At 39.5% G+C, this 21,130-nt stretch overlaps 1 protein-coding gene across 1 annotated transcript in view; it reads left to right on the plus strand.

The window, feature by feature from the left end:
- LOC117826292 (vertebrate ancient opsin-like) overlaps nucleotides 1-21,130 on the plus strand; it is a 94,321-nt gene that overhangs the window by 48,919 nt on the left and 24,272 nt on the right. Inside the window, exon 3 of the mRNA XM_034702243.1 lies at nucleotides 19,695-19,928. Coding sequence (XP_034558134.1) covers nucleotides 19,695-19,928 — 234 coding nt within the window. The remainder of the gene's footprint in view (nucleotides 1-19,694; nucleotides 19,929-21,130) is intronic.

The following is a 21,130-nucleotide window of genomic DNA, read 5'->3' on the forward strand; positions in this document are numbered from 1 at the left end:
ACTATCACTGGTTTAATTGGCTTTTAGTTATTCTGTTTTTATCAATCTGATAGAACACTGTGAAGTATTAAGAAGAGGGCAATCTCCCCTCGCTTTAATTCAACATTTAAAGGACAGTGCAGTTTTAATGAAGTTGGTCTGTATGCGGTACTTGTCAATTGTAAGTTTATAAGCCACAGGGGATCCAGGTCAAACTGTCCCCTTTGCTGAGAAAACAGCCAGAGAAACGATAAGCTAGGCTATTAACTGTTGGAGACAGGGCCAATGTAACCATGTAAAGGCAACATGAACATAGTACAACCTCGTGTCCTCAAAAATCTGGACGCTAGCACAAAGACAACATGACAAATATTGAAACCGAGAAATCTCATTGTTTTGTATAAATTATATACCTATTTCAATTTGATGCCAGCATCATGTCCCAAAAAGTTGGGAGTAAAGGTAAGTTGAGATTCATCGCTCTGTTTAACACTTTGCTTGCAAATAGTGCAACACTTAAATAATGATGCTTTTCAACTTGCTTCTCAAAGAATCTGGGGTTTTAATCAGCCATAGTACATAATATTATTACAGGACTAAGAGAATCTGAAGAAACCTCTGTACCCAAGTGACAAAGCCTAAAAACAATATGGCAGGGATTTTTGGGATCACTGTATGAGCTTAGGAATACTTCCAAAAACCATCCATTGACGTTGTCTCTACTGTGCCTAGCCCTTTAAAGATGAACTGCAGTGAAGTGGAATTCTTTCCTATGGCCTGACAAATCAAAAATGGACAGTGTATTTGGAAATCATGGATGCCACGTCCTCCAAGCACACAGCTTAAAATCCGGCAAAAGCCAGGTTTGGGGTGCAGTAGTGCAGATGGCATTGATAACTTGCACATTTGTGAAGGCGCAATTGAAATACTCTAAACAATGTATACAGGTTTTGGAGCAACAAATTTTGCCAAGAAGACATGTTTTTCATTGCAGGAATCACTTATTTCAGCAACACAATGCTAGACCAACTTCTAACAAAGTAACAAAGAACCCTTAACACAACCCTGTTCCAACTTTATTCAAAACCTGTCCCTGGCATTGTCATGTGTAGTAATGTTACACGAAAAAGTGAGACTCCACTGACAGTTGAACACACTATTTACTCGAGCACACACACGTAACGGCTAACTTGCTAAAGCTACTCGTGATAACAGATGATGACGTTTAACTCTTGCAGGACTACGGTGTCCTGTAAGGCACACATAATGACATATCATATCATGACAGGCATCAAATTCAATTTGGGCATATCACTGTCAAAAAACAATACATTTATCGATTTCAAAATATAATCTGTTGTCTTTGTGCTATTTTCCAGGAGCTCCAATGATTTGCAATCATTACATTACTTATTACATCTAAACATATTTTGGAAACAGGGCTGTAGTTGTTGAAGCAACTCTTTGTGACATAAAAGACTGAGTACATTTAAAATGTGGAAGTTAGAAATAACCAAGTAGAAATAGGATAATGCAAAAAGTCCACCAGTGATGCTCATGCCAATAATATCTGTATTCTAATATCTAATAATAATCCCATCAATGTCTCAAGTTGATGGGATTCTTATTTTTCAATACCTTGACAGCACCAATACATTTCTGTACAGCATGATTGACTTTAGGACTCATTCCTTTCACTGTCACACAGTTTAGGAAAGTAATTCCAGATGAGGGATGTCACACAAGTGATCACTGACATGTTTTAATGTAACTCTCAGCATTACTTGAACGTCTCGTCTCGGTGACTGCACTTCCCCCCTCTCTGGCAGAGGAGGGAAAGATGATGGAAGGGCTAAAAGTGGGATCAGATTGGTGAGGATGTAGCCTTCCGAGGCGTTCATGTTCTGATGCTGTCAAAGCCTCGCCGACGGGAGAATAATGGGTTTTTTTTTCAAGAAACCCCAGCAAGGTTTTACTTTGTAACTTGTGAATATAACAGCAACATTTTAATGAAAGTAAGCTTCTTTTGGATACTGTACTCTTTGTCTTGTAAAAGTCACCACTTCAGTCAGGAGCAAAGAGTTTGAAGTGTTTTGAAAGCCACAAAAGACTTCTGGTGCTAAATGTGTTTTAAAAGTCAGTTACAAGGAATTTATCTTTAACGAGTGCAAGTTGCCGGAACCAATTTTCCTCCTCATTCATTGAACTTTAAGTGAGTTGCTGTTAAAGATCCTATATCTCTTCTATTTTGTTCCGCTACACAGAATTGCTGTCACGTTCTTCTGTCACAGCTTTCTCATCTCTGCTTTTCAAGGTAGTATAACGCTGATTTTCAGAATTGCAAATGGGAAAAAGGTTTTAATCAAAGATGGAAGGAGATGCAGAGTCTGAATTTCCAGTAAAGGCACTCTTTCTTTCCTGGTTTAAGTGGTGTAGTGTTGCAAAGCGGCTTCGGCTGACCTCTCTCTGGAGGTTGTCCAATGTTGACGCTGCATTCTCTCAGAATTATTCAGGCATGTTAGACACTAATTGTTTCAAAAGATTTGTCTTGGGTCTACTTTCCCCTGATAAGTCCCTGGAGTTATGTGGTTTCACTGAAGAAGGCCGTAGGAAGCTGTTTTTCTTGGCCTGATTGGATCAATCCCCTCAGATGAGAGGTTTAGGGCTGTACGTGTAGGTTTGACTTACAGGTGAAGTATGGATGGCATGCTATGGTGACTCCCTAGTCCAAAAAAGAACAACAGCATTTAACATAATAAAATAAAAAAAACTTTCACTAAAAAAAATGTAATTTTGAAAGGTTGTTTCTTGTGAAATGTTTGTGTTCTGTGACCTGTTGTGTGTTTGGTTGTTTTGTATGATTGGATAGAGTCATACAGCAATTCATTAATTATAGGAAATGTTAGGTTGTTATGGAATATGGTTGATATGATATCACATATTTTATTAGATGTGCACCAAAAAAATGCTTCATTGATTTTTTTAAACATTGGAGCCTTGCTTGTTTTGATGTTTTTAGGGATGCATGGGTCCTTTAGGTGCACAATCCATATCAGGTCAAAAAGGAGCATTGTATTATTATTTATCAATCCAATAAAACAATTTTAATCCAATAAAAACAACACATATTAGTTTATTTCATTCATTATTTACAAGCCTACACATTAACACACACAAATGTGGTGGTATGCCATCAAGCATTACATACAGAGAAGAGCAGACTTACCAAGCTAACGAGAGTATAAATGGCGTCCCTTGTGTATGTGTTAGAGAATAACACGAACCCAACTTCTAAACATGTGCTGTGAGTATCCTGTGAGGACGCAAAAGTCTTCCATTTTAAACATGATGAATCTGTAAAGTCACCTGAAAAGTCCCGATTGCAAAGAAGATGTATTGAGGCTATACAAAGCAGTAGTAGGTGTAGCTAGCATGAGCACCAATATAGCCAAAGTGCTGATTTAACAAATGCAGAAAGTTCAGCAGAGAGAAGCTAATGCTGAACTAATTAATGACAAAATCATTTACTTTACAGCACTGACTAACCCATCTTTTTCAAGGTAGAAGACTTAAGATTCACCAGCCAATGGCATATTTGGAGCAGTATCCAGAGTTTCTGCTGCTTTATAGAAGTGTCCCTATCTGTATGATGTGATGTGATGTGATGTGATCTCTACACACATCACATCAGTCTAGTCCACAACAATGGCGGTGACATTAGTTGTACCACCATGTGAACTTCTGGAATTAGTCCAGGAGTACGCTGAGCTTGATGGCCCAGAGGCAGAATGAAGACTTTAACATAACGAATACATTATTGCATGTACAAGACAGAATTGAGAAGTATAAAAATATGAATGTATATGCAGCTTTGCTCCATAACCTTTGAATGTCTTACTCAGGTGTTCAGAAACAACACATTATGAAAATGTCATAATTGTATTTAATACAAAATTGTAAAACAATGTGTTTATTGATAATCGGATTTGTATTGGCCAAAACGACCAGGTTATCTTTTGGTTCAAAATATCATATCGTGCATTCCTGATTGTTTTTGTGCATAGTGAAACTTTTTCTTTGTGCTGTGAACTCTCTCTGTGAAATAAATCTTTGCAAAAGCAGGGAACCTTACCAGCTGATCGTTGCATGGAGACCTACCATAACTACCATCCAAGATGAGGGTAGAAAGACAAAATCACTCGAGAAGGAAATTTATTGCACAAGTCTCTGCTGATTTGTCGTTAACAATCAGACTCAGAGCAGCCTCCATCAACAGAAATCACATATAAATCTACCTGCATGCAGCATTTCCCTCCATGTTCTATTTCCACCCTCCTCTCTGTCATTTTCTTTGCCGCACCAATTCCACCACTTCCTCCTTGATGCTTTTACCTCCCAAACAACCTCTCTCTGCTCTGTCTCCCTCTCTCCACTCCCCCTCCATCTCACATCATGTCTGCTTCCTACCGCCGACTTTCTGTTGCACCGTCGCCACCACCAACCTCACAGTCTAATAGCCAGTGTCTGGTGCTGCTGTGGGTGGGGAGGAGGGCAGGCAGTAGCTGGGGAAAGCACAAGAGGTACTGACTGCCTCCAGACTCCCACGGCGGAGTTTGATATTCAGCAGACTGTCTGGCAGCTGCCCGCTCCATGCATGTAATCCAGTTAGTGGACCCGTAGACGCCACATTTACAGATAATTTGGATTAATTAAGAACACTCAAGGTGCAATTATGTTGTTGAGCTTGCGAGGTTGGAGGAGTTGGGGTGTAATTATGGGGTAATTCTGTCAGTATTTAAGTCATTAGGAACAAGGCCTTTTTTCTGTTGTCTATGATCAAACCATGGCAACGAATTCCTTTTGTTTGAATTTCACTATTGTTGTACTTTAATCGTAAACCGTTATTAATATAAGTGAATGAATTCAGCTTTACTTTTGTGACATGGCTAATTCAGAAAGAAAAGACAAAAGAAGACATTTCTAGAAAACCTTATGACAAAGAGAAAATGAAATACAACATGTACATCTGGACTTGAAACTGTGAGGATTAGCCCAACAGATAGGTGAGCCAATTACAAAAGAGTCAGGTTGAAAGGTAAATCTGCCTTCAGTTATTCACAAAATGATCATTTTCAGCCAAACTTAGCTTTTTTACAGTCACTAATACTTTGGTGCTAATAGTTTAGAGTGTGGCTGTATTAATTGTACTCTAAGCAAGCCTGACATAAACAACTCAACATCTTTACTATGACCACACACCAAGCAGTAACCTCTGTTGTTGAAAAGAGAAGCCATTCAGGTGCACAGAAAACTGCAGTTCCTCTAGTGTCCACTTGAGGCAGGCTGCAAAAGCAAAGGAATCCCTTTGCTTTTGCAAATAATTCCACTAATATATATTTTTTTCCATTCTCCCAAATCGCGTTTCTATTGGCAACGCTGAGATGTCTCTGCTGGAGTTCACCAGTGTGTTTATTTGCCTCCTCCACCAAGACCTCCAACTCCATGGCTTTAAACTTCATTTTTTGTTTATGGACACTCTGCTCTACCAAACTATCCATGGTGACAGCCAGTAGCACACGCAAAATCCACATTTAAGGGCGGTCCACGCTACTTTTGCACCTGTTATCATTTGCGCAGCCATAACATAGTAGATCACCCGCAACACGCCCAGAAATAGCACGTGCAATTGTTTTGTTTGCACACGCAATTTAGCACTGGTTATTTGGGATCTTAGTAGATCAGGCCCTTGGTGTGCTACACTACTCACACATGTACATGGTGAACTCATCAAACAGATGAGCGGTGTCTCTTTGTCTAGGAGCTGCCAAAATGAACACAAAACAAAACTTCCTAAAAAAGAGCTTTAAATGTTACTGTAAAAACAAAAAAAGTTGTAAGTTGTTACTCACTCACACACTCAAGCTAATTTGTTCATCATGGAATTTCAAGACGGCTCACTAACATGACCACTTTGATAACAGTTTTAAAAGTAACGTGGCTTTTGCTTGAAGAAAAGCATCAAGTTTGTAGCACCAGGAGACCATAACCTGCCCTTTAACTGGGGATCTTCAATAAAGTGAGGAAAGTGAATTGCTTGTACTTTTCAGACTGAAGGGCACAAAGGGAATGATTGGCTGTGTTGATGTGCTTCACTAAATGGGCTTTGTTTTCAGTGTTTCCTGTTTGTTTCGTAAAAACTGATATCAGGATAACTGTGTGCACAGCATGAATCATTGGCAAGAGATGTTTCACATGTTGAATACAAACATTGTTCTGATATTCTGCTCTCTCTGTCCTACTCCAGACTCTTTTGCTGCACCTTTCACTCTCTTTCATTGGCTCCCTTTCCTCACCCTCTTTCTTCAACACTACACTGCGATATTATAGGATGAACCCTGTCAGGAGAGTCAATCAGTCCATAAGTTTTTATAACATGGCACCACAACACTACAAAAGTTAACTCATGACACTTAACGGAGCAGGTCTGGCGTATACTCTGATAGAAACACCTAAATCCAGGATGATCAATCAGAGGGTAAAAGTGGCTGAGAGACTTTCTTTCCATGCTGAAACATGAATTTAAATCAATACAGGAAGAGAAGAGTGAAAGAAAGAGAGTGGTGGAATATGTAATATTGAAATATTCATCCTCAAGGGGAACAAGACCCTGGAAAGATTCAAATTTGCATAACCACCTGTTCATTCTACTTTATCCTGCACATGCAGTGCAAAATAACATTAGACTGAACATCTGAATTCCCTGGTCAAGTTAAAACATTAGCCTTCTTATCTGTCACAGCTCACATTAAAGTCAACATTTATAATAAAGGTAACATTAAACGAGGGGAACGATACTTCTCCATCCTCACTCAGCTCAGTGCCAACAGGCAGAGATGATATGAGCTGGAGTCCTTTCTGCAGATCGATTTGATAAGATGTGTGTGGTCAGGTTGACCCTGGCATTGCTTTTGCTGTTGAGAGCTAATTACTATTGATTGTGGTTTTGACCAATCAGGATCATGTATTTGTATAAGTATATGAGGTCTTTGTTTTTAGACTGATGAAAGTATTCTCCAACTCTGATTTTTATGATTCTCTTTGCAAGTATTTGGCACTGGGCAGAACGGTGATACAGTTGGTAGCGCTGTTGCCTCACTGCAAGAGGGTTACTGGTTTGAATCCCGGCTAGGCAGGTGCCTTTCTGATCAGAGTTTGCATGTTCTCCCCGTGCATGCATGGGCTCTCTCCGGGTACTCCGGCTTCCTCCCACAGTCCAAAACATTCTTATCAGGTTCATTGATCACTCTAAATTATTCATAGGTGTGAGTGTGTGCGTAAAAGGTTGTCTGTCTTTCATTGTTTGCCCTGTGAAAGGGTTGGTGACCTGTCCAGGGTGTACCCTTCCTTCCGCCCAATGTCAGCTGGGATAGGCTCCATACCCCCGTGATCCCGAACGGGACAAGCGGTCAAGATAACGGCTGGATGGAAGTATTCGGCACTAGTCTACAGTCACAAGTACAACACTTAACCTTTTGTTACCCCCTGAGATGCTCTATATTAGAACTCCACAGTTATTTTCTAAAAATAGAAACACAGTCTGAGTTGTGTCTCAGTTGATTTCTGTTGTACCTGATGACTGTGGTCTGGCCATATGGCCGTCAGTCAGCTTTTCTATCCACCTGTCGACCTTTTTTTTTTTTTGAATGTGTGTGTGTGTGTGTGTGTGTGTGTGTGTGTGTTGGAACATGCTGGAGGTGACTTATCATCCACACTGGGGATCTCACACATGCTCGCTGGCCTCACATCAAACAAAGAATTAGGCTTTGCCCTGATCCTTCTCCAAAAACACCAAAACAAATCAGCCTTGGCTAAGATGAGGGGGAAGATTTGCTCTGAACCAAGGTTACATTTTTCTTTTTAAATTGGTGAGGCAGCGAACAGTCCACCCTTTGTAGGACTGAAAGATATCAGATATCATTAAAACAATTATGTGATTAAAACAGCATAACACAATATAAATCTAAAATCCATCTTGGCAGATATTGGATGACTGTAAGGGGAAACAAAAGCTGATTCTACTTTATTAAAGTCTCACATGGCCTCTTTCAGATCTACTTACAAGTATTAAGCTGATGAGACTATTTGATTACATTTATATCAAAAGCAGCTGATCCAAACAGTGTTGTATAAGGCTACATGGAGGGCAGCCACAGAGAAACAATTGAATAATGGGACTGAAGTCTCAAATATTACACATACCACAATTTAAACTGTCAATGCATACTTTGATATACACTGCAGAAAATGGGAATTTTTAACCAAACTTAAGGGATTGAGACACAAATGCAAATTAGGAAGTGAGTTTGCTGAAAAACAGGAAAGAGTTCCAAAACTTAAGAAGTGGAATAATTGAAGAGAAAGTGCTTAATGTATAGGAATTTCAACTTCAAGTACTGTCAAGAGTCACTGGTAAAAGTGTGAATGATGATGAGCTTGAGGACTCCATTAGGGTGAATGTCGTGTTAGATCAAGTGCAAACTGAAAGGTTCAATTATTGGCATATGCTGCAGAGTAAGGGCAGAACAGGGTGGAGGTGGAAGTGTTAGGTTGATATGGAAGTCCCTGGAATTACAAACAAATCTACCCCAGCCTGATCGAGGGGTCTGATGTAGATCATTTGGAGAAGTTTCAGTAAAGTTTTCTCACAGTGGGTTTGATTTGGGCTTGATTAAACCCAGTTAAATATTCACAAAATGATAAGTCACTCTTACATTTCTCATAAAGATGCACAACACACATTAATGTTTGTGCAGACAGATCAGCAGCTGAGGAGGATGACAGAAGTGTCACCTGGGCGTTATGTCTTCTTTAAATTCCATACCTGCAGACTGACAGCTTGGAGATCTGCACCACTGCATGATGACTGACACTCAGATATGCTCCAAACACTGCAAAAAATAAATATATATATATATATATATATTTATATATATGTATAATTTCTATGTATAGACAGAGGGCATGTTATAAACAGATAGACACCACCATGCACTTCTTTAATGGCAAATAAGAGATGTTTGAGAGGGAATATTAATATGTGTCTACATGTTACAATTCTACTCATTATGCATTTAATGACTTAGCAGGTGGGCAAATGTGTTAGTATATGTTCAGTGACTCTTCATTTACCAGCACTGTGAGCAGGTTATGGATAAAAACAAGAGAAAAAGCATATATTGGATGCCAAAGAGTAAATTTTTTGTTGCAGGGGCATCAAAAGAGGTATCGATATCAGGGTTTCTTTTATTAGTATTGTATAAATCTACAACTCTGATTTCATGTGTGCCTTAGGCCATGTATTTATAAAGATAACTTCACAATTAATTCTACATATTAGTCAGAAGATTAGAAACATGTTAGCCCTCTGACCATGACCACTAGGTGTTGGGCTGTACAGTACTATGCTGATTCACATGTGACTGTGTGCAGAGTCAGCTGGCAATCAACATGTGATCAACCACGCAGAAACAGTCTTGTGTTTTGGTCTGGGCAGCAAAATGAGCTTTTTTTAAACTCTGTGTTCTAAAATTAATGCATGTTTGATTTTACTTAAACTTACCTTTCACACATGTTTGTTTTTTCCTATTTCAAGCCAAATTTCCAGAGGCTTTAGAGACAGCTGAAAGGTTCAAACTAGGGCTAAAATATAAATCAATAATGATGATTATCGTGATGTATCGTGATGTTGCCTCAGCGCTAACTATTGAGTTAATACACTTAATTAAATATACTTTCAGGATGTGGGTAAAGGAAGAACATGAAGACAACTTCTGCATTTCAGACACGTTTAAAGTCCACTGCAACCGTAGTACAAGTGAACACTGAATAACCATGCTGCATTCACTGTACTTTGGGAAACAATATCATTCAGCTCGTAACCCTTAGTAACCTTCAAGCGGAGTTCACTTGTCAAACAGTACTCTACTAAGCTGATACACAGAATACAATTTGTTATATCTTTGTTCTAAATTTAAATAAACTCAGGCAAATTATCTCAACCTGAGAAAAATAAGAATCTACAAACTAAGACTTCACAAAAATCTCATCTTACACAAAAGACCTGCTTCTTGTTAGCACTGTTAAAAATGAGGGATTCAAGAAGCTCATCAGAGTACTAAATCCAAGATACTAGCTAACAAACCATCTGTTTTTTTCAACTTTCTCTCAGGACCCAAAATCTGCCTTTACATTTAAATGAAATAATGATTTTATCGCAGTAATTATCGATATCGACTGATATGAAAGCTGTGACACTAATAACACCTTTTTCAATATCGCCCAACTCTACTTCAAACTGACAAAGATGTCATCTGAAGTCTCAACCAAGGTGTAAGCACTGATTTTATCCTTAGAATTTCTGTTCCTTAAGACCAGTTGAAAATCATTGAGTGAGGATCTGACACAAGATACAGTTTGGGACAAGCATTAAAGGGAGTTGGGATGCAAGTTGAAGAGACAGAAATGAAAAGAGTTAGCATTACATTACTCCTTTGTAAGTTGTTCATGTTGAGCTTTGATAACAAATAGCAAAAGCCAATTACAGCCAACTTCAGAGGAAATAGTTTTCAATAAAGATGTGTTTCTGTGACCCAGCCTGTCCTCGAGCCCTGTCCTAGTAAACCAAAGTTTTATGGCCGACTGCAGAACAGTGGCAGCGAAAGCAGACAAGCAATCCAAATTGAGTCAACATTTTCTGTTATTGATTTTGTTTTCTGGCAACTAAGTACAAATATAAATGTGCTCCTTTTGATTTTCCTATGTGTTCCCTTCTATTTGGATTCACAGAATGAAAACACTCTGGAATTTAAGAAATATGTGTGTCATTCGGAGACTGCAAAAGCAAAAATCTTGTATTTGAGGTCCTTCCATCAAAACACTCAAGTCATCTAAAGTAATTTTTTTCTATTCTTCTTTTTACCCATGTGTGTATAACACCTTGCAAAAAACAATCCTAAAAACTTCCTTAGGAGGGATGTATGGACTCTTCTGTACTTTACCCCACCACTACACTTCTCCATCATCACTGACAACACTATAATGACACCTGCCCTGAAGCCTGCTGGAGCTCCAACTTTATCCTAGACAAGGACCTGTCACATAGAGTCCACAATAAAGAGAGAATCCAACTATGTGGGTTTGCTTTCCAGAAAAAAATCCATAAAATCTCATCTTTCCTCAGCCAGGACTCAGCTCGGCTCTTTGCTCAAACTTTAATCATCCCCTGCTCCGTCCACTGCAGCACCGACTGCTCAGGCTGCTGAAGAATTCTCTTAAACTCATCTGTGATTCCACCGACTCATGCATCCCTCTCATCTATTCCCCTCTTTAAGCTAAGCTAATAATAATGCAGTGGGAATAAAGGCCTTCATATTGCAGCTCACCCTGTAAATTCTGCCACATTGCCCTCCAGAGACGGCCTGGTCATCACTTATTTTGGCTTAGTTTTTCGCCACCTCTTTAGTGTGAAATAACTTTCTATCTACATTCAGCAAAACTAAACAGCCTCTCACTTTTGAAAATCTCTTCAAAAAAGTACGGCATGTGCCTCATTGAGTGCTCAATTTATATCTGTCCAGTGCTTGATTTTAAAAGGCTTGTATAGAAAGTGATTTTACCGTTCTCTCTCATTGTAAGATCCTCTCATAAACATGAAGTATGAACAGCAAAATGCCTAGGGGAAAGAATGACTGTCAAATTTCTCAAGATACACGCCACACAACCCAGTTTATCTGTCTCTGTCGCTTCATACACCGTTATCCATCCTCTTACAGGAGGCACACTGTGATTAGAATAGATGTCTTTGCCTGCAGACAAGACATTTCCAAAGAAGATGTCAGAATGACAGCGCAGGACCACAGAGTGTCTGCCTTTCCCCTTAGAGGGACGACGTGCCCGACACATATTGAAAGCAGGTTCTTAATGTCAACTTCAGTGTCATCTAGAGGAGCAAGTGTCTGTGAAGCAGAAAACACATGTTTTGGCAGGCAGGAAGAAGTCATCCAAACACGCAATCATAGTTAGACACATCTTTCTTTTTCATGTTGGCGCACTCAAACAGCCTTACATGCAGGATAGTAAATATAAGAAGTTAGCAGGAAACAGAAGCATTTTTTTTTTTACTGTCTCCTCATCTGATACTTCCGGCAATCTGTGTCTTTTAATAGAAACGCTAATGTTGGTGTCTGTTCAGTAGCCAAACCCCATAATTGCAGGTCACATAGGTTACTGGGCATCTGAGAGAGAGAGCCGTGAGACTGCTGCGTCACACATATAGAGAACCAATCATTAAATCATCACAATGTTAGCTAGCACGAGAGGCGGTGTTATTTCCATGTCAATCATGTTGATCAGCAGAGATCACAAAGTGAGAGAAAGTTAAAACAAGTGTTGGATGCTGTCCACCAAACTGCCGTGTGATGATGCAAGGTCATAGAGTGGATAAAAACACGGACAGCACAACAGCTCCCCTGAAGTGAAGAAAATGCTTAGATCTCACCCTGGTGACTGGTTTCTGTAAGTCGCAGGTCATTATACCCTGCCTCCTCCTTGTATGTTAACAGATGGAACATGGGTCAAACTACAAAATTAAAATACACTTCAAATAAATTGTTCTCAAACATGGACTGTATAAAATATGGATGTAGGATCCGTGACGTCACCCATCTGTTTCTGAAGCACTGTTTTGAGGCCAATCGTCGAGCCATATTGAGCCATATTGCTGCTGTCGAGCCAGTGTGATGTAAAGAGGCGGGCTTTGCACCTCCTAGCCAACAGCTACAGTGTTCCCGCAGTCAGCTGTGCCTCTCATTGGAGGACTCCTAATCTCAATATCTTCAAAATTGCTGCGTTAGAAAAAAATTCACCCCCCCTCACAGTGTGTGCCGATCGAGAAATGAGCTATCCAGACTACACTCGTCTTTTGTACCAGGCTGTAAACATGTTTATTTCTGATGTGAAGATCGTCTTTTCCCCATTCATGTGTACGTGACTTCTGGTACTTCCGGAGCCAGCCTCAAGCGGATCCTTGATGAACTGCAGTTTTTAACACTTCCGCATTGGACTCATATTTCTAGACTGGAGGTTGCCGCTTGGTTAAAACCTAACTTCTAAGAAAAAAATACTTGGACATACAGTTGTGCTCATAAGTTTACATACCCTGGCAGAATTTATGATTTGTTGTGTAGTTTCTGTTGTCATTATGATATAAGAAGAGTATACACAGTTGTTTGATAAAAATTTTGCTTAACCCAACCACTAACCATGAGTGAAAAAAAAGTTTTTCTCTTATCTTTTATATTCTCTGAGAAATGGCCAAAAAAAATCACACATTCTGCCAGGGTATGTAAACTTATAAGCACAACTGTAAATCGTCATGATAAGAACCAACTTGAATGACAGACATGTTTCAACTGTTAACATTACAGAGGCGGGGTTTACGACCTATACTGCAGCCATTCAGCAGAGGGAGCTCTAAATGTTTCACTCTCAAAGTAAAAACACGTGGTGTCCATTTTAATATACAGTCTATGGTTACAACATCCAGTTATTATTTCAATCAGGAGAGACACAATTTGAATATTAAAGATTATTTATTAAAACTGAATGAATGATGAAACTTGACAGAAATCTTTGGCGTAAGGACTCTATGGGGATAATGTTGTGAGCGTAGGATGCATGAATTTGGCAGCTGAAGAAATCCCCCTAGAGTCCAGACACTGGTGGTGGTGGTTGATGATCCTAGGAATTGAAGACTTGCAGAGACCAGGTGGAGATGGGGAGGTGGAGGGGTGCGCACCATCAATGCAAGAAGGAACTAGCTGGAGAGAGAGACGCATTTAAAAAGACAGCAGAAAGTTGATAGGCTGACGATAAGGGCGTGCCACTGAGCTATTGGATGACGCAGCTGCTGATTAACCAATGACAGCTCCGGAGCATGCAGCTGGAAGCGGGTGAGCTATTGAACGAGGGAGAGGAGAGTTAAACAACTGCTGTGATTGCTTTATAGTCTTCCTGTCTGAACTTTCGCTAGAGCTAAATTTCATGTGAGGCTGACCTAATTCGGCGTTTTCTTGGCTGAAATTTTGACTTGAGTTTCAAAAAACACAAATTTGATAAAATTAGGATGGTGTAATTTGATTTAGCAGATTTAGTTTCAGCATCGTGAATCCTGGCTCACTGTCTCACTGTCATTGCTTACAGAGGCACTTCAGCCACTAATCTGATCAAGTTTACGAAAAACAATGCTTTGCCTTGGCGAGACATGCAGGCCTTGTATATTTGAAATCTAAATATGTTGTTTATATGATTGAACAAGACAAGCAGCTTATGAACGACCATGTGAAAGTGTGTTTGTGACAGTATGAAGCCAACACGCTGGCCAGATGATCTGTCTGAATAACTGACAGCCCACCAGGGACTCAAGAGGAGACAATGCTCCTTCTGTCATCGCAGATCAAAATTAGCCTTCCGATATTTAATTTAGTCAGTGAACGCTGTAAGATATTCTTTTTTGACAAAGATTTCCCATCATAACTGTACTTGACAAATAATTTCCCACTTGTACATCCTCTCTGTGAGCGTCGGTGCCACATTGGACCACTGCCCATAATCTACAACTCTATTTCAAACTGTCATGATGCTCAGCTGAGAAAAAATAAGGAGCTGCTGTTCTCAGTTCACGGCGTACTCAGTGTAACATCATGTTGTCCATCATAAAAACCTCACTGTTGTTTGGATGTTTATTACCAAGCTTGTATCTTCAACGATGTGACAAAACGCTGCGACAGATTTAGCTGACACATAAATATTAATTACAGGACTTTGGGGATTGCTGTTTAGCATATGAAACAGTTTCTGTGTTAGGGCAGTCAATTAGTAAGCTAGCTCCTTTCACCAGCCACCCATCCTTTGATTGCAATCACTCTGCACTTACTCCTCATTTCCTCAATATGTCTGTGGTCTCCGCCACTTAATTTATTTAATCAAAGCGAAGATTGAAGCTATTAGACGGCTGTTCTCCAGAGCTGACAATGTGAGAATGTCTGCAGCGTGGGGACAGAGCCAGGAAGAGGATCTCAAACTTATACAAGCTGAAACTTTATCTGACTGAATACATTCTAGTCTTAATTGTTATAGGAAGATGGTAAAAACACAAAACATGTCAAGTCTTACAGATTCAATGTGTCATTAGAGCTACAGTTTGCATCTTAATGTCACTTTTGGCAGTATAGCTAGCAGGTTGTAGACATATTGTGTGACAACTATAGTTATCTTTTATTTGTTTGTGTGACTTTACTATGGAATTTTCCAAACAAACACGACAAAACATCAAATCCTCTCCTCAGGAGATTGTTTATTGGACCTTTTCCAATTTTGTCCTGCCAAGTTAGATGTGATAGCAAAGGGAGTCAAAACAAATTCAGTTAGTCCCAGTGGCTTCAGTGTGATGGACCTGTCTGTGCTCTTTGGTGCAATTGACCGCTCACTGAACCCCTCCCCAACACACTATTTGTCCAATCATGGCTGTGGCATCTAGGCACAGCAGACCTGTCGAGCTATGGATTTTCCTCTGGTTGAAACATCATGTATGAGAGCATACAGAGAGAAACTGGGTAGATGTACAGGTTCTGTACAAAAACAGAAGTGTATGGAACAGATACAGGAGTTTACTTTTGGCCTCAAGCATAACTGCAAATGTGAGTCTGTCTTGAACATTACCACTCATGGAGTAATCCCATTTACCCACGGTGCAGTATTTACCCATTATTTAGATCCTGGTCCTGAGTGCTATCTAATCAAAGTTCCGGCAGCCCAACTTTTTGGACTGAGGGAAATTCAATTTCCAGCACCAAGAACCAGGTTCCTAATCATGGGCAAATCCCAACTCTCTACAAGGATGAAAATATGACCATTGTTCACCGAACACATTGTTTGGTTCTCATTCCTCACTCATTTCTGGCTTAACCAAGAACCCTTCAGTTCAAGAAGGTGGCTGGCTCTATTTCTAAAGACAGCTGGTATCCTTTAAATGTTGATGTCCAACCTCTTTCATCTGGACTAAGGTATACTGGTCTGTAAAGTCAAACAATAAAGAGACAGCTCTGTCCCAGTCTGATCATTATGATCAATAAGTAATGGCAATACAGGACTGATGCTGTGTAAAATTCTGTATTATTTATTGACTATCTATGGATCTATTTTATCTTGTTTTCCTTTATCTTGAGGGCACATTTTAACCTTACCATGCTTGTGTCGATTGGTGGTAGATTTTCATTTCCATCTCATTTTCATTCACCGTGCTCCAACTGATGGCTTATTTGTATCTGTTTTTACAAAGGGTTACACCTTTGTGTTTACGTGTTTCTCAGTCTTGAGAAATGTAATTGCTCTGTCTGTACTGTTTGTTTCTGTAAAAGGAGGCCAACTCACTCAGTGTAAAACAGATCTACCTACAGGTATAAATAAAATAACCTAACCTAACGTTACAGATTTTCTCTTGATGATACATAATACAGTGCACTTTAATCAGGATTTGTGCTAACTTGGTTATTAGACCCATGGCCACAAAAAGCTACTGTGGACTTCAAATATTACATTTAATTGGCCTGCTGTGGACACCAGTCTTGTCTTCAGACCTTCAAACCTGAACTTATCATAACAGTTTTACATAATTAACTTTCCCTCCATCCTTGTTACCCGGTCCATTCATTTGAATCCACAAACTTTAGCAAAATCACTCATGATGGAAACTGGGGTCACTTTTTTTGACCAATCGCGCGCTATCAGAGACTGCAGTTCTAGCTCTTTAACTTCCAGCAGAGTATAAAGTGGGTGCAGGAGATAAACACCTCATACTTGTATTAAGTTAATCTTTTGGTTGTTTTTAAGCTTTTGCACAAACTAAATATATCCTTTATTACCCTTGGAACACTGATATCACATAATGTCATATCAATCTGCCTCTCTGCCTGTTGACACTATGGCAAAAATGGTTCTTTCAGTTAGCATCCAAAACCGATAAACTCTGTAGGGGAAAAGTCATGAAAAAAGTTAAATGTACTAAATTGTCTAAATGTATTAAGGAGTGCTAATTCACTAGTCTTTTCGGCATTTTTAATGTCAGCTTGAAACATTTCTTGCTGCATCTGCGAACCACAGCACGTACAATCTGCAATAAGAAGCCTGAATCATATTACTGTCTAAATTTGAGGACCTGTTGTTTGAAGAAAGACCAGCTGTTTTCTCCTGACACAGTTTGCCTGAGAAAAAAAGCTAAACCAAGAGTGAAACCTCTCCAGAGTTTGAATAAAACCATCCAAACATGTTTTTGTCTGAGCACACCCTAAATTTCCATTAGCAGAGTTGTGGGAGCCTCTTGGGGGTAAATGAGCTGAATGTAAAGAGTCTGTCAATCATCCGCATGGCTTGATTAGTCTGCCACAATAGAAATCAGTTATATGCTCAGTGTCATATTGTGGCAGTAATGCGAACGCTCTGCTAGTCTGGAAGCTGAGTTCTATATTAATGTGTTTATATTAATGCAAATGTTGCAGTTTGAGTGGCAGCACAGGAGTCTACAGGAATACAGCATGGGCAGCATAATGTGAGCTGATGAATGCAGGAGAAGAGCTCTTAAGCATATTGTGTCGTACAGTATTCTATAGGGCCTCACAGCATATTTAAACATGTCTGTATCCATACATGTAGTGTGTGAAAAAGGAGAATCTTTCTGTATAGAAGAGACTTGTGCAAAATGGCAGTTTCATTAAGGAGCCAGCAGAAGCTGGGATAGAGTGATGAATATATTTTCTGCAAGATGAGCTGTGATGATGACTGATCACTGGACACTCATGTGTTGTTCTGTTTCCGTCACGGCATTTTTCTGCTGTGAGTGATTGACTTGTATTTGTGCACAGTGTATACTTTCTCAGAGTGGCTCCACCTCACTTCACCTTCCCTATCACAACACATAAAAAAGAAAAAGAAAACCTGCCTCTGCCAAAGGAAAGTGCCTCCATGTCAGTGAGTGTTCCCATGGCGATGAAATTGAGTGACAGCTGCTGACATGTGGCCGTCAGGTAAAAGCACAAATGGAGGCTTGCTCAAGTTGGTAGAGAGTTGGAAGTTTGTCCATGTGAAGGTGTTAGTGTATGTGTTAGCCTTTCAGTGTCAATATCTTTGTGTATAAATGTTAAAACACAGCTGCGTGAGTGTCTAAGCACAGTGTGCATCCAAAGTCATTTTGCCATATTTATATCACAACTCTGGTTATTTTCACAGTTTTCTCATCATTTCTATCAGTTATAATAACAGTCAAGAGGCACGAGCTGCCAGACAGTCACACAGATTTTAAATGAGATGACACCTTGGCCAGGAAATCTTACTTATTTCAGTTGACAAAACTTGCACAATTTAATTTGAACCTGAATATGTAATCTTCATGAAATTTGTCCTGCCAAACTTCACTTTAGTGGTGTTGTAGTGTTCACTGTAGTTGGTAAACACATTATTTGTTTAATTGCTCCTGTTATTACAGCCCACAGAAAGTCAGGTGTTGTAGTTCAGCAAATTCAAGCCAATTCAACGAAACATCCTTTTCATGACCATGCCATTTGGCCAATCTCTGACAAAACACCCTACAGTATGTCTTCTCTAGATGTCAGCATGTGTGTCACAAACTCAACTTCTTGATATTTAAAGTATTGATCCATGATTGCAGCATGCTTGAGACTCTTTTTGCTGTTAAGCTGACCTGAGCTCTGATATGATCAAGAGTTTCCTAATCAAGCCTCCAGCTTCCTATGTTTTAGAATAGAGCAGTACTTGAAGTAACAACAAGAGCAGCTTAAATCTACAAACAGAAGTTTATATATACAGTATATAATATTTATATATATATGTATAAATCAACCTTTTTAATTATGTTATATTTTGCCTTTGTAGATTATAAAGAGGCATCAGAATTATTTTTGGTTCTTTTCATAACTAGCTAAAATTCTAGAAAATAGCTGCAATTAAGCTATTAAAAAAAACATATTAGCTGGTTCGCACATTTTCTGTTCTTTGTGCTAAGCTAACAATCTGCTCTGTTAACAAATAAAATACAATTATAGAAATTGATTTATCCTAAGTGTCAGTTGATGTAATTGTCAAGTGTTATTATGGAAAAAGTGTTGAAAAACTACTTTTAAAAAGACGATGACAGTGACAGAGTGTGTGTGTCATAGTCCATGAGTGTTGCAGGACAGAGTCATAAGTGGGAGTTCAATTGCACTAAAAAGTTATTATTTGAGGTCAAGATTTTCTTTTACTACAGTAATCAGAGATAAATGTCCTCCTTCCTCTGTCTCTTCACTGATTAGAGTCCTTCTGTAGATGTTGAGATGAGTTACTTTTCCCCCTCTACAACCCTCAATCTCTCACTTCACCCCGTCGGACCTCCACTCTTTCAATCTCTCTCTTCACCCAGTCTGACCTGTACTCTATTTTGTCGCTCTTGCGTCTTTCTTTTCTCCCTTTAGAGAAAACTCAAACGCCCTGTGGCAGCAAAAGTCAAGCACCTTTATGTCTGAACACAGTGACAGAAGATTGCTCTTTAACTGAAGTCTTATTTCTCATTCTTCTCTCCTTTTTCTCTTTTCTCTGCTGTCCCCCAGGTGAGCGGGATTAATGCTTCGATGAGCAGGAAACGTGAGCAGCGAGTCTTGTTCATGGTGGTGATCATGGTGATCTGCTACTTGCTGTGCTGGCTGCCGTATGGCATCATGGCGCTGCTCGCCACCTTCGGGCCGCCAGGCTTAGTCACGCCTGAGGCCAGCATCATCCCCTCAGTCCTGGCTAAGACGAGCACGGTCATCAACCCAGTCATCTATGTCTTCATGAATAAACAGGTGAGGGAGGGAGGGTGGGAGGGAGGTCTGTGTCTGAGGTCACTGCCTTGTTATCTTTCACTATCACAGAGCAGAAGGCTGAGGTCGTCTCGCCATCTGAGGCCGGTCGTCTAGATTGTTTTCACCGTGCTTTGATATTATGGAAATGAGTCATTGTTTTGTATTCCAATCGGATGTTATTATGATGCCTGCTTGACACTGAGTTATCTAAATGATGTACTTGTTTGCAGGTGATGAATAGGAAGGTGCTTTTTCTCATTTGAATATAGATATTTATGATGCATTTGGGAAAAGGCACAAGCTTTCTCTTTGATTTCACACTGAGAAGATGATACGTTGCTCTCGGAAAAGATGCTAAGTGTATCAAAAACATCACAGAATCCAATAATAAGATGTCTAATGACACTAATTCAATATGGAGAGATAACACGGGTCCACCCTTACTGCTTCTTGTTGATGTTAGCATTTGAGTGCATGTCAGGTCACGTTGGGCAAAATCTAATATTGTCTGTAATCACCTGACTCAAGCTTTTCATGTGATTCTGACTAACTCCTGGGGATCGTACTTCAAACCGGAGGGAATGTAAGCAATGTCCTGAAGGCACCCATCGTCTGAAGTGTTTATAATTACACTCACACTCAATCGACCTTGGCCCGTGTCCACTTTAGACAATATGATGAATCACTTCGGAGGTGATTATCTTTAATTGGGAGCTCCTATTCAGAGATTGTTACGGTGGCCTGGGACTATTATCAGGCTTATTTACTCCACTCGTTTGTTGTTCTTAATTAAAACATCCTGTGAGGACGTGAATAAACACAGACACAATGAGCCCATGACGCATGCCCATTGAGTTTGCTATGTTTCATAAACTTCTATCACAGTTACTTATTTGACATGATTTATATGTTTTTCAGTTTCCTCTTTAAGCAGACATGCATCAATACAATTCACTTCCTCTGGTTTCCCATGATAAAGAGTTATTTCAGTTTTTGGGATCCCAAGTGATTTGAACTCATCATCTTCAGACCAAAGAGCTGGTTTTAAAATCATATGGCAATCATAGATTCTTATTAGCCCCGAGAAGAATTACCATTACACTGAATGTTTTCATTGATAGTAAAGTCAAAATATTACATATTAAAAAAACTGCTAGCCTGAGATGATGAGATGAAAATGTTAAGATCTCACTAACAACCTG

Source organism: Notolabrus celidotus, chromosome 15, assembly GCF_009762535.1.
Source record: "Notolabrus celidotus isolate fNotCel1 chromosome 15, fNotCel1.pri, whole genome shotgun sequence".
Classification (NCBI taxonomy): domain Eukaryota; kingdom Metazoa; phylum Chordata; class Actinopteri; order Labriformes; family Labridae; genus Notolabrus; species Notolabrus celidotus.